Consider the following 14678-nt stretch of genomic DNA (forward strand, 5'->3'; position numbering starts at 1 on the left):
TCCAAGATAGCTGTACCTTTAGGAACCAAAGTAAATAAATTACCTTTATATTTGAGGTTTAATCAGAAATCTCAGGTAACCTGAAAGTGCCAATAGAGAAGCCCTCTATTGCTAGATGTTAGAGGTCATTTATCAACACACTTGATAAACATAACATAGGTATAACTGGCAATTACATGACCTCTTCCTCCCTCAAACAACAAAAGGATGTTTATGGGGGATGAAGATGGCAGCATAAGAAGAGCCTGATCTTACCTCCTCCCACTTTCACAACAAATGTACAGCTACATATGGATCAATTCCCCCTGAAAAGAAACTAGAAGCTAGTGGAACACCTGCTTCACAACAAAGGAGAAAAAGGACCACATCAAGATGGGTAGTAGAGGCAGAGAAATAGCCCCAAATACCCCCATCCCCAGCATGGTGGCACACAATAGAGAGGAATGTCACCAGATGGGCACTTCTCCCAGAGAGTGAGGGGTGGGCTCCCCAAATCAGGCAGTCCAGCCCCTGGGGTCTGCACCAGAGAGACAAGTTCCCAAAATATGCGGCTTAGAAAACCAACGGGGCTGACAACCAAGGGTTCCAAAGTGCTAAAGGAAACAGATCCCCTCCTAAAGAGGAAACATGCAGTCTCACTCACCTAGAGACCCAGAAAAATAACAGCAGTCTGAAAAGTGCTAAAACTATATGTGAAAGAGAGTCATTTGTGAATCTAAAAACAGCAGCTAGAGGGGTGGGGGATGGTGAAAACACTCACTGGGGACTGAGGCACTGGCAGAGGCCACTGCTGCGCTCCCCACCTAACCTGCCCACACAGGTGGCTACAGCATTCCCTGCTCTCTGGCAGGTCATGCAGGTGTGAGCAGACACAGCATTCTCATGCACCCTAGCTAAAGTCTGAGAGCCCATGCCACTGTGACTGAAGAATGAGTGACAGAGGCATTATCCCACTCCCAGCCTAAAGCCGAAATGAATTCCCCTGCCCCTGGTCTGGGGCTCACAAGAGCGAGCAGTCACGACAACCTCTCACTCCCAGCAACATCCCCCGAGCCTACCATCACACAAGAGCAAAGACAGGGCACATTCCAGCTGCAATGTGAAAGCCCATGAGCATGCTCATTCAAGTCAACCTGCCCCCTGCTTGTGAAGCCAGAAAGCAAGCCCTGCACCCTACACTCTCAAACTTCCTGGCTAAAGCCAGGAGGCTAATGGAATCAAAACAGGGGACACTCCCTGACTGCCTGGCCCTGGTAGCTGTTGTTCCTGAAGTCCATGGAACTGTAACAATCAGAAAGACAGTTCTTAACAGGCTACCACCCCCCCAGGGCACTGCACCAACAGCAGGCTGAAACACAAACCTAGTCTTCCTATAAAAAAAGGCATATTTACCTAGCCTGGAGCTTCACCCTGAGGGAGAGGCTTCAGGTTTCCCACACATCTAGAGGCTAATGAGGCACTCTCAGGGAATGCAAGAAAGGAGATACTATCCTTGCACACCCCCTTGGCCTCACTACAGCTCAACAAGACTCCCCAGAAGGGGAACCCCAATATCTGCAACTATTGCCCTGGGGACACAACCACATCTCCTAGTCTGGAGGCCAGTAGGGATTACAACTGTAGCCCCAGAGGGCTTCCAATCAACCTGAAACTAGGTGCTAAATGAGATCTGTCCTCTTGGAACACTGACAAGTCTTGGCACACCCTCAACAACAGAGGCACATCAAGAATAAATCAGACAGTCTAGACAAACACAAAAGTTTAGAGAGACAACTGAGTAGGGTTGAACGAGAAGGACCATCACCTACACAAGACCACACTTTCAAGATTGAGAGAGGTAGGAGTTTTCCCTAATACATAGAAACAAACACAGAGAGCCAAGCAAATGAAAAAACAAAGAAATATGCTCTAAACAAAGGAACAGGATAAAACGTCAAAAAAAGACCTTAATGATACAAAGATAAATAATCTACCTGATAAAGAATTCAAAGTAATGGTCATAAGGATGCTCACAGAACTTGGGAGAAGAATGGATAAACAGAGTGAGAAATTCAACAAAGAGTCAGAAAATATAAGAATAACCAGTGAGAGCTGAAGAGCGCAATAACTGAAATGAAAAATACACTAGATGGAATCAATAGCTGATTAGATGACAGAGAAGTATGGATCAGTGAGCTGGAAGACAGGGTAGTGGAAATCACCCAATTAGAACAGAAAAAGAAAAAAGAATTTAAAAAATGAGGAAAATTTAAGGGACCTCTGGTGCAAGGTCAAGGATACTAACATTTGCATTATAGGGGTCCCAGAGGAGAAAAAAGAGAGAAAGGGGCAGAAAACCTATTTGAAGAAATAATGGTTGAAAACTTCCCTAACTTGGCTAAGGAAACAGAGATTCGGGTCCAGGAAGAACAGAGAGTCCCAAACAAGATGAACCCAAAGAGATCTACACCAAGACATATCATAAGTGAAATGGCAAAAGTTAAAGATAAAGAGAGAAAAACCACTAGTCACACACAAGGGACTATCAAATGATTTTTCAGGAGAAACCTTACAGGCCAGAAGGGAATGACAGGATATATTCAAAGTGCTGAAAGGAAAAAACTTACAACCAAGAATACTCTACCTGGGAAGGTTATCCTTCAGAATTGAAGAAGAGTTTCTCAGACAGGGACACTACCACTAAACAGTTCAGCACCACTAAACTAGCCTTATAAGAAATGTTAAAGGGACTTCTTTAAGCAGAAAAAAAAGGGCCATAACTAGAAATCAGAAAATATACGTAAGAAAAAACCTCACTGGTAAAGGCAACTATATAGTAAAGGTAGTGGATCAAGAACTTATAAAACTAGCATGAAAATTAAAGGAAAAAAGCAGTAAAATCAACTGTAGTTACAGTAAGTAGTTAAGGGATACATGATAAAAACTTGTAAAATATGACATCAAAAACATAAACTGGGGGATTTAAAAATATAGAGCTTTTAGAATGCATTCAAACTTAATGAACTTTCAACTTAAATAGACCTCTCTACATAGAGATTGTTATATATGAACCTCACGGTATCCACAAACCAAAAACCTATAATAGATATACAAAAAATTAACAGAAAGGAACTCACATGTAACAATAAAGAAAGTCAACAAACCACAAGGGAAGAAAGGAACAGAGACGAACTACAGAAACAACCAGAAAACAATTAGTAAAACTGCAATAAGTACATATCCATCAATAATTACTTTAAATGTAAATGTACTAAATTTTCAAATCAAAAGACAAAGGGTGGCTGAATGGATCAAAAAACAAGACACATCTATATGCTATGTCTAAGAGACTCAATTCAGATCTAAAGACACACAGAATGAAAATGAAGGGATGGAAGAAGATATGCCATACAAATGGAAAAAAAAGAAAGCTGGGGTAGCAATATTACTATCAGGCAAAATAGACTTTAAAACAAAGACTGTAACAAAAGACAAAGAATGGCAATATCTAATGACAAAGGGATCAATCCAACAAGAGGATATAACATTTGTAAATATTTATGCACCCAACATAGGAGCACCTAAATATATAAAGCAAATACGTAAAGAGAGAAACTGAAGTAATACAATAATAGTAGAGACTTTAATACCTCACTTACATCAAACGATAGATCATCCAGACAGAAAATCAACACGAAAACACTGGCCTTAAATAACACACTAGAACAGAAAGACTTAATAGATACATAAAGAACATTCCATCCAAAAACTGCAGAACATACATTCATTTCAAGTGCGCATGGAACATTCTCCAGGGTAGATCACATGTTAGGCCACAAAAAAGTCTCCAGAAATTTAAGAAGACTGAAATCATATCAGGCATCTTTGCTGACTACAATAATGTAAAACTAGAAGTCAACTATAAGAAGAAAACTGGAAAGAACACAAATACATGTAGACTAAACAATATGATACTATACAACCAACGGGTCAACAAAGAAATAAAGAGGAAATCAAAAAATACCTTGAGACAAATGAAAATGGAAAAACAACATTCTAAAATCTATGGGATGCAGCAAAAACAGTTATAAGATGGAAGTTTATAGCAATACAGGCCTATTAAGAAAGAAGAAAAATCCTGAATAAACAATCTAACTTTACACCTAAAGGAACTAGAAGAGGAAGAACAATGATCAAAGTTAGTAGAAGGGAAAAAAAAATAAAGTTCAGAGCAGAAATAACTGAAAGAGATGAAGAAACCAATAAAGATGATCAGTGAAACTAAGAGTTGGTTCTTTGAAAAGATAAACAAGACTGATAAACCTCTAGCCAGACTCATCAAGAGAGGACCCAAATCAATAAAATTAGAAAGGAAAGAGGAGAAGTTACAACCAACAGAAATACAAAAGACCATAAGAGATTACTATGAACAATTATACACCAACAAACTGGATAACCTAGAAGAAATGGACAAATTCCTACAAACACACATCTTTCAAGATTGAATCATGAATGAATAGACCAATTACTAGTAACAAAACTCAATCAGTAATTTAAAAACTTTCAGAAAAACAAGTCCAGTACCAGACAGTTTCACAGGCGAATTTTACCAAAGACTTAAAGAACAGTTAATACCTATCCTTCTCAATTTATTCCAAAAAATAGAGGAAGAGGAAGAAATGCTTCTAAACTCATTTTTTTTAAAGATTTTATTTTTCCTTTTTATCCCCAAAGCCCCCCAGTACATAGTTGTGTATTTTTAATTGTGGGTCCTTCTAGTTGTGGCATGTGGGATGCTACCTCAGCATGGCTTATTGAGCAGTGCCATGTCCGTGCCCAGGATTCGAACCAGTGAAACCCCAGGGCACTGAAGCAGAGTGCATGAACTTAACCACTCAGCCAAAGGGCTGGCCCATCCAAACTCATTTTATGAGGCCAACATTACCCTGATACCAAAACTAAACAAAGACATCACAAAAACAGAAAATTACAGACCAATATCTGTGATGAACACAGATGCAAAACATTATGTTAGCAAAACCAAACTCAACAATACATTAAATGGATTATACACAACGATCAAGTGGGATTTATGCCAAGAATGCAAGGCTGGTTCAATATCCACAAATCAAAGTGATAGGATAAAACTCATATGATCATATCAACAGATGCAGAAAAGCATTTAACAAAATTTAACATCTACTTATGATAAAAACTCTCAATCAAGTGGGTATAGAGAGAATGTACCTCAACATAATAAAGGCCATATATGACAAATCCATAGCTAACATCATATTCAACAGTGAAAAACTGAAAGATTTTCCTCTAAGATCAGGAAGAAGACAAGAATGTCCACTTTTGCCACTTTTATTCAACATAGTAAGACATCCTAGCGAGAGCAATTAGGTAAGGAAAAGAAATAGAAGGCATCCAAATAGAAAAGAAGTAAAACTGCCTCTGTTTGCAGATAACATGATATTACATATAGAAAACCCTAAAGACACCATCAAAAACTGTTAGAGCTAATAAATACATTCAGTAAAGTTGCACAATACAAAATCAACATGCAAAAATTGTTGTACTTTTATACACTAGCAATGAATTATCAGAAAGAAAAATTAAGAAAATAATCCCATTTACATTTGCATCAAAAAGAATATAGTAACTAAGGATAATTTAACCAAGGAGGTGAAAGACCTGTATACTCTGAAAACTATAAAACACTGATGAAAGAAGTTGAAGATGACACAAATAAATGGAAAGACATATCGTGCTCATGGTTTGGAAGGATTAATATTGTTAAAATGTCCATACTATGCAATGCAATCTACAGATTTAATGCAATGCTATCAAAATTCCAATGGCATTTTTCACAGAACTAGAACAAACAATCCTAAAATTTGTATGGAACCACAAAAGAGCCCGAATAGCCAAAGTAACCTTGAGAAAGAAGAACACAGCTTGAAGTATCAAGCTCCTTGATTTCAAAGTATACTACAAAGCTATAGTAGTCAAAATAGTATGATACTGGCACAAAAACAGGTACCTAGGTCAACAGAACAGAGAACCCAGAAATAAACCCATGAGTATATGGTCATTTAATCTATGACAAAGAAGGCAAGAATATATAATGAAGAAACGACAGCCTTTTCAATAAATGGTGCTGGGAAAACTGGACAGCTACATGCAAAACAAAAAGAAACTGGACCACTATCTTACACCATATACAAAAATATATTTGAAATGGATTAAAAGTTTGAATGTAAGACCTGAAACCATTAAACTCCTAGAAGAAAACATAGGCAGTATGCTCTTTGACATCGGTCTTAGTAATATTAGTAATATTTTTTTAGACCTGTCTCCTCAGGCAAGGGCAACCAAAGAAAACATAAACAAATAGGACTAAATCCAACTAAAAAGCTTTCAAACAGTGAAGGAAACCATCAACAAAATGAAAAGGCAAGCTACTGAATGGGAGAAGATATTTGCAAATCATATATCTGATGGGTTAATATCCAAAATACATAAAGAAGTTATACAACTTAATATCAAAAAAACAAACAACTTAACAAAAAATGGGCAGAGGGCCTGGAAAAACATTTTTCCAAAGAAGACACACAGACAGCTAACAGGCACATGAAAAGATGCTTAACATCACTAATCCTCAGTGAAATGCAAATCAAAACCACAATGAGATATCACCTCACATCTTTTACAATGGCTATCATCAAAAAGACAAAAAATAACAAGTGTTGGCAAGGACATGGAGAAAGAAAACCCTCATGCACTGTTAATGGAAATGTAAATTGGTGCAGCCACTGTGGAAAACAATATGGAGGTTCCTCAAAATATTAAAAATAGAACTACTATATGATTCAGCAGTTCCACTGCTGGGTATATATTAGAAAACAAAAACATTAATTTGATAAGATATATGCACCCCTATGTTCACTGCAGCATTATTTACAATAGCCAAGATACAAAAGCAACCTAAATGTCCATTGATAGATGAATGGATAAAGATGATGTGGTATATATACAAAGAAATATTATGCAGCCATAAAAAGAATGAAATCTTACCATTTGTGACACCATGGATGGACTCAGAAGGTATTATGCTAAGTGAAATAAGTCAGACAAAGATAATTCCTTTACAACTTCACTTATAGCGGAATCTAAAAAACAAAACAAACAAACCAGCAAAACAAAAGAGGAACAGACTTATAAACAAACTGGTGGTTGCCAGAAGGGAGGAGGGTTGGGGGTAGGTGAAATAAGTGAATGAGATTAAGAGGTGTAAACTTTCACTTATAAAATAAAGTCGTGGGCATATAATGTATAGGGAATATAGTCAATTATATTGTAATAACTTTGTATGGTCACAGATATTTCAGTTAAATATATGTTGGAGCTCCTTACTCTATTCTCCTTATTAACTCTCTCTCATATTTTCTACTACTTTTTCTCTCCTGCATTCTGGATAATTTATTCTGATGTATATTTCATTTCACTAATTCTTTCTTCATTTATGTCTAATATGCTGCTAGACCCACTTATTGAGTCTTCAGCAGGTGGCAGAAATGGAAAACTGGGACTAGAGACTTGTAAAACTGAAAAAATTAGCAATGTTAACATCTGAGTTATACCTATAAAAACAATTCATTCATCCATTTGTCATGGTTCCTAACCTGTCAACATGGATTACACCAGGAGCAAACCCTAAGTCAAGTATTCAAGTGCAGGTAGTTTATTTGGGGTGAAACACTGGCCTGGAATCAGAGAAGTTAAACAGGAAAGGAAGGAAGTTAATAAAGGGTTTATTATCAAGAAAGTTAACACTGTAAGCAATTGAAGCTTAATCCTTGTGAAGAACTCTGCAAGAATGGTGTTTCTCCAACTTCAAGGTGCACAACATCACCTATTTAAGCAGAGATTCCTAGACCTCACTCCCAGAGATCCTGATTCAGTAGTTTTGGGGTGGGTTTTGTGAAAATAAATACAGGAAACCTCATTTAAAATGGAGCTGGGGAGCCCTGAAGGGGAGCTTGCATGCACTATCACTTGCCATACCTTACAGACCCCAAACAGGAAAAAGCATACCTCACAATCCCCAACAGGAAGAGGCTTACTTGACACACCCCAGCAGGAGGAAGGAAGAATTTCTTTTTGCCCAGCAACAGCGTGGCCAATGAGAAACCATCACACTCAGTCAATGAGAAGTCATTACCACCATGAACTCAGTCTCCTCCAAAAGACTTTTGTTCAAAACAGCCCCTCCCAGCTTTCATCTTTCCTCTGTAAAAGCAAGCCCCTCTCCTCTCTTCTCTGGACTTGCCTATGGTTAGCCATAGTTTGCATGTCCCAAATTACAAGTCCTCCGCTCTTCCCAAATACATTCATTTTGCTGGTAAAATAACAGGCTCTTTTGTTTTTTAAGGTCAACAGTTCTAAGAATTTGTATTTCTAACCAACTCCCAGGCAGTAGTGATGTTAATGCTACAGGTCAGTGGATCACACTTTGAGTAAGCAGTAGTATAGAACACACTTCTGAGGGAGTTATCTTGCCCAAGAGGCAAGGAAACTGGGGTATTTATCCAACAACTCCCAACAGTCATTGTTTTACAAGGCTGCTCTCAAACAGCATTAATTCCCTGGTACTTCCTCCCTGACTGCACATTGGCAGAGCAGGTGTCAGCAGCCAAGAGAAACCCCTCAGGAAATGAGTCACATGTGCTGGCAGCTGAAATCAGTTTGGCATGTATTGACATAGAAAATGCCAAGGAAATGTGAGCAGATCATTGACACCATTTGCTACACTGCTATGTATAGTGTCATGGGGAAAATACACATTAAGCAAGAAATTACACAAATAAATTACAATGATAAGTGGTATAAAAGTAAATTACATGAGACTCCCACTAAAGATAGCCTCATATTATTTCAGACAGCAACCTCCTAGAGTAGTTGATGCTGACCAAAACAATGCACTTTTACAACTCTGTCAAATGCCAACTCCAGATCGGTATCATATACATCTGCCATTACTGAATGCACAGTATCTTATTTGAAGTCACTGTGATTGGCAGTTTACATTACAAATGTGTGCGTAATTATTATTAAGTTTTCCATTTGTTTCATTTGGATAAACCTTAGCTAAGATTTACTTTGTTTTATAAACCTTAAATTGCAAATATGAAAAGCAAGCTATGTTTATTTACTTCAATTATTTTTTTTTTATTAAATGGTTTCACCAAGAGAAAACCTAAACCAGTATTGTATTTTCAGAAGTATGTTATAATTTATTCTATGCTTTTTTTATTTTGTAAATCTATACTCACTTTCCTTCCTAAATATATTTATCTCCTTAAAGCATCTAAAGAGTTAGCAACTGCAAAGTTAGGGAACAGTCCACAAAACTATCCTTACTTCAGTGGTTTCAAGCTCACACTCAGATTTGATAATTTCCTGGAAGCACTCACTGAAAGCTGTTGTACTCACAGTTACAGTTTATGACGGGGAACGGACATAGATTAAAATCAGCCTAGGTTAGAAACACATAGGACAGAGCCTAGGAAAGGAATAAGTGTGGAGCTTCCAGTTGGCCTCTTCTATGGACAGTGTTATTTTCATGGTATCAATGTGTGACAACACCCACAGAGTACTGCCAAACAAGGAAGCTCATCTGAGCCTTGGTGTCGAAAGCATTTATTGAGGCTCCGTAACAGTCCCATGGCTGATTGCCCACATGGCTGATCTCATTTTCTGGCTCCTTAAGAAGTCAAGCTGATACCGCTTGACTCTAAGTACCATCCTAAATCACACTGTTACTATCTGGCTTGGCCCAAGGTCCCCCCGCAAACAAAAACATTTCTGTCAGGCATGATATCCCAGGGCTTAGCAATTACCTCCCAAAAGCCAAGAGCTCAGGCCAGATTTCTTTTTGGGCAAGTTTAAATTCTCTACTACACTGTGCCTTACTCTGTTCTCATTGTGTGTGGTCACTGCACTAAAAAGCCCTGACATTCTTCTTCACCTTTTTGAGCTTAACTGCCACATTATGATATTGATAAAAATATAACTAGTTGTGGACTTTTGTAATATACATGCTTCAACACTGCTAGACTCTCATTAGTATTTGGGAAAAAGTCAGTTTATTTGTTATTTGAAACCCACCCAAGACTCACGGCTCAATCTTATTCTAGTATCATCAGTGAAAGTTTTCTTTTTCCATATATAGGCATACCTTGTTTTATTGTGCTTCACTTTCTTGTACTTTGTAGATACCGCGTTTTTGCGAGACCCTCCACCAGCAAAAAGATTGCGACTTGCTAAAGGCTCAAACGATGGTTAGCATTTTTTAGCGATGAAGTATTTTTTAATTAAGGCATGTACATTTTTTGTTGCTGTTTTTAAAGATTTTATTTGGGGCAGGCCCGGTGGCGCAGCAAATAGTGCACACGTTCTGCGTCTCGGCGGCCTGGGGTTTGCCGGTTTGTATCCCGGGTGCGGACATGGCACCACTTGGCAAACCCCATGCTGTGGTAGGCGTCCCACATATAAAGTAGAGGAAGATGGACATGGATGTTAGCTCAGGGCCAGTCTTCCTCAGCAAAAAGAGGAGGATTGGCAGTAGTTAGCTCAGGGCTAATCTTCCTCAAAAAAAAAAAAAGATTTTATTTTTCCCTTTCCTCCCCAAAGCCCCCCAGTACATAGTTGTGTATATATATATTTTTTGGTTGTGGGTCCTTCTAGTTGTGGCATGTGGGATGCCGCCTCAGCATGGCCTGATGAGTGGTGCTATGTCCACGCCCAGGATCCAAAACAACAAAACACTGGGCCGCCCCAGAGAAGCGTGTGAACTTAACCACTCGGCCACAGGGCCAGCCCTCTGTCTTTTTAGACATAATGCTATTACACACTTAATAGGCTACAATACAGTGTAAACATAACTTTTATATGCACTGGGAAACCAAAAAATTCCTGTGAATCGCTTTACTGCAGTATTTACTTTACTGCAGTACTCGCTTTACTGCAGTGGTCTGGAATTGAACCCACAATCTCTCTGAGGTATGCCTGTATTGGTCTTCATTGCTATATATGTCATATTTTGCAAAATAATAATGAGGATAATCAATCTATGATGTAATACCTCTTCTTTAATATCAGGATGAAAATCTGGCTTTTTGAAAAGCTATCAATTGTACATCAGATAGTTAAATTTTCCTTTCATGAGATGATTACTATACTTGAAAACAATTACTTAGGAGCGCATTGTTCTCTCTCTGAGGCAGCAAAGATAACTTCCTAAAACTTGCTAAAAACCTGAAGATTGCTACTCTTTAAACACTAACTTTTAGTATTTATAAATTGTTATGCTTCAAATCCCCTCTGCAATACAAACTATTGAGTGATATCCATGCATGTAAAAATGCAGTATCTAATCATTCTTTTCCTTAAAGGCACAGAAACTCCCTAACAATTTTATTTTTGGTTCCGTTAGATAGGAGAATGCCCCCTGTTGCGCACTTTGTAATACAGTCATACAAATGTCTGAGTATGAACATTTAAAATCTTACTGCAAAAAATGTTATGTTGGAAACAAAACTTGTATTTTATAAATGAGAAATCTTGATGTAATATTTATGAAACAAATCTTAGCAATGTTAAAATTAGTGAACATAAATCATTTTTTCCAATGTTGAACAATTCTTTTATAAAAGTATGAAAACATTTTTTTAATCTTGAAGAAAATAACACTTTCCTTTGAATTAATATAAGTTGGTACTTGTATTACAAAAAACGTTATCCAGGGCCCACCCAGTGATATAGTGGTTAAGTTTGCAAGCTCTGCTTCAGCAGCCCGGGGTTCACCGGTTCAAATCCTGGGCAAGGACCTAGATACCTCTCATTACACCATGCTATGGCAGCATCCCACATACAAAATAGAGGAAGAGTGGCAACACATGTTAGCTCAGGGCCAATCTTCCTCATCAAAAAAAAAAAAATGTTATCCAAACAAAATAGAAAATATATTGTATCTAAAACTTAATGCCAGAAATTTTTACTGAGGGTATAATATTTAATGTAAGTGGCTAAGAAAATCTTATAATGAGGTTAGAAAACATATTTGATATTTAGTATTATTTTGTGTCTTAAAATCTTGGAAGAGAACATTTTGACTAAAACATGCAAATGCAACAAATCTAACAATAAATGTGACAAGAAAGCAAGTAAACATATTTTTAATCCACAAACAGCAGCATATCATAATATAATGAATAATCACCATAAGAATGATAGTAAATTTACATATATATTATTTTCTAAAAACTTGAAGATACTAAAGAAATATCTATGCAAAGCAAATGCATAAATTAATAATATTAAAATGTTTAAAAATAAACCATAAATATATCTTGCGACTACTTCCACCTTGTGCTTAGCTGCATTTTCTCATTCCTTATTATGTTAATGAAATTCTGAACATTAAGTGAAATGCTAAATCTCAGGCTGAGATCTTAGCATATTAGTTGTTCTTAAGGATTTCCTGCCCTCCAGTGGTATCTGCCTTAATATTTTCACTGCACCTTTCAACATTACAAAGAGAAGACACATCACTTATACATTTACATTTTGAAATTATATCACACTGTATGGCAGCATCTAACTTTTCTTTCATTACAGGTTCACTCTCAGTTTGTACCCATGCAACACATCTTGCAACTTGTACAGTGCAATTACTGCTTTTGTTTTGTACAATGTGTGCTGAATCACACTGAGACTGTGGAAACTGATCTGTCTTATCTTTAAGTGAGAACTGGTGAAAATTATCATTTTGTTTATGAATTTTGGCATTGTTTTTAGCAATCCTATCATGTGGAAGTTTTGCCATCCTTTCTAAATAAAAACTGTTAGTTGTTTCTTTGGTTTTGATGGATCTCCTATTTGAATCTTCAATTTGCTGCAATATTTGATCTTCATCTTCAGACAGCTAAAAGAAATTTAGTAATTTTGCTGTAAACGATGCTTTAATTTTAAAAAATCATTCAATGACTTCAAAGCAGACATTCTTAAATTCACATCATGGAAAATTTCAAAATACAGAAGAGACTTTGGCAGGTGGCAAGTCAACCTGGACTTTTGATTTTTAAAAATCATGGAGGTTATGGATTTTTTAAATAACAAGAACAATAATGATAATGACAATCCTTGTATTAAAAATTCAAAAGAAAGGGTCGGCCCTGTAGTGTAGCGGTTAAGTCAGGCGGGCTACACTTCAGCAGTCAAGGTTCATGGGTTCAGATCCCATGGACCTACACTACTGCCAAGCCATACTGTCTTGGCAACCCATATACAAAATAGAGGAAGATTGGCACAGATGTTAGCTCAGGGCTAATCTTCCTCAGCAAAAAAAAAAAAAAAAAAAAAAAGAGGAAGATTAACAACCCATGTTAGCTCAGAGAGAATCTTCCTCACCAAAAAAAAAGAAAGAAAGCAAAAGAGCTAAAAAAGAGAAGGGGAATTTTGTCTCTTATCAGTCTCTATAATCACAGGCTACATCATCCCCCTACCCTTTCACACAGAGGAAACAATATACACCACACTCTTCAACCACTTAAAAAGAATGGAGTAGAAGTAATAACTTCGAAAGAAACAGTTGACACAAATAACTTGTTCAACTATTCACTCATTGACTTTAGTCAAAAAATATCTATATTGTATCTTTTATGGGCCCAGTCTCATAAAAGAAACAACTTAAGGAGAGTATCGGCTAACAGAAAATCAAATAGACAAAAGGAAAATTAAACAGCAATAAATATCACAACTGTTACATAAAAAGTCAAATTTTAAGTACTTTTAATAGGTTTATATTTCAATTTACTAGCTTGAATTTTTCAACTTCACAAAAGATTTATCTCTTAATTACTGCACTAACCAAAATATTCTTTTAGCGAAAATCTTATATAAAAGTACTGATTAGCCGAGATAAAAAAAAAAAAAAAAGGCAGAGTTAACATTAAAAACCAAAATGAGGTATACGTCTCAGTTGTTTGGCACTGAAATAGGAAAAGTAAGCCCAAGAAACAGCATTAAGACTGGCTGCACACAAATTAGTGAAAACAAGCTCAATACATTTGTTTATTCAAGAAACAAGTATTTTTTAGCATCTGCAATGCAAGTGAAGCAGACACAGTTGCTGCCCTCTTAAAGCCCACGTTCTCATTGGTGGAAATGGCATTAACCAAATAATCACACGCGTGCATATGTAATGACAGAATGAGAAAAGCACTATGAAAAACAAGTATGAAGGACCTTGAGAGGATAATTGAGGGGCCTAATTTAGATTGAGGAACCAAAGAGGGGCTTTCAGAAGTAGCGACATATTTACGCTAAGACCTAAAGGATGAGTAACAGTAAGGCAGAGGAAACAGGATATATAAATAAATGCCCTGAAGCAGAAAAGAGACTGATAAACTAAGGAAAGTGAAATGTCATACGTGTGGAGTGTGGTGAGACAGGGAGAACACCAGAAGTTGAAGATGTAGCCAGACTCTAAAGTAAAACAGAAATCCACTCATAAGAATAACATGATTCAATTTAAGTTTTCAAAAGATCACGATGACTGCTAACTGGAGAAAAAGTGTAACAAGAGTGGAAAATAGATCTCTTAGGAAACAACCACAATAGTTCAAGAACAA

The 14678-nt window shown here is 37.0% G+C and overlaps 1 protein-coding gene across 1 annotated transcript in view; it reads right to left on the reverse strand.

Moving 5' to 3' along the window:
• Positions 1-12238: 12238 nt before the first annotated feature.
• Positions 12239-14678, reverse strand: part of LOC123276111 (regulator of DNA class I crossover intermediates 1-like) — a 72225-nt gene continuing 69785 nt past the window's right edge. The window contains exon 13 of the mRNA XM_070491462.1: positions 12239-12970. Within this exon, the coding sequence (XP_070347563.1) occupies positions 12506-12970 (465 nt within the window). The 3' untranslated portion in view covers positions 12239-12505. The remainder of the gene's footprint in view (positions 12971-14678) is intronic.

The sequence above is a fragment of the Equus asinus genome, chromosome 20 (assembly GCF_041296235.1).
Source record: "Equus asinus isolate D_3611 breed Donkey chromosome 20, EquAss-T2T_v2, whole genome shotgun sequence".
NCBI classification, from domain to species: Eukaryota; Metazoa; Chordata; class Mammalia; order Perissodactyla; family Equidae; genus Equus; species Equus asinus.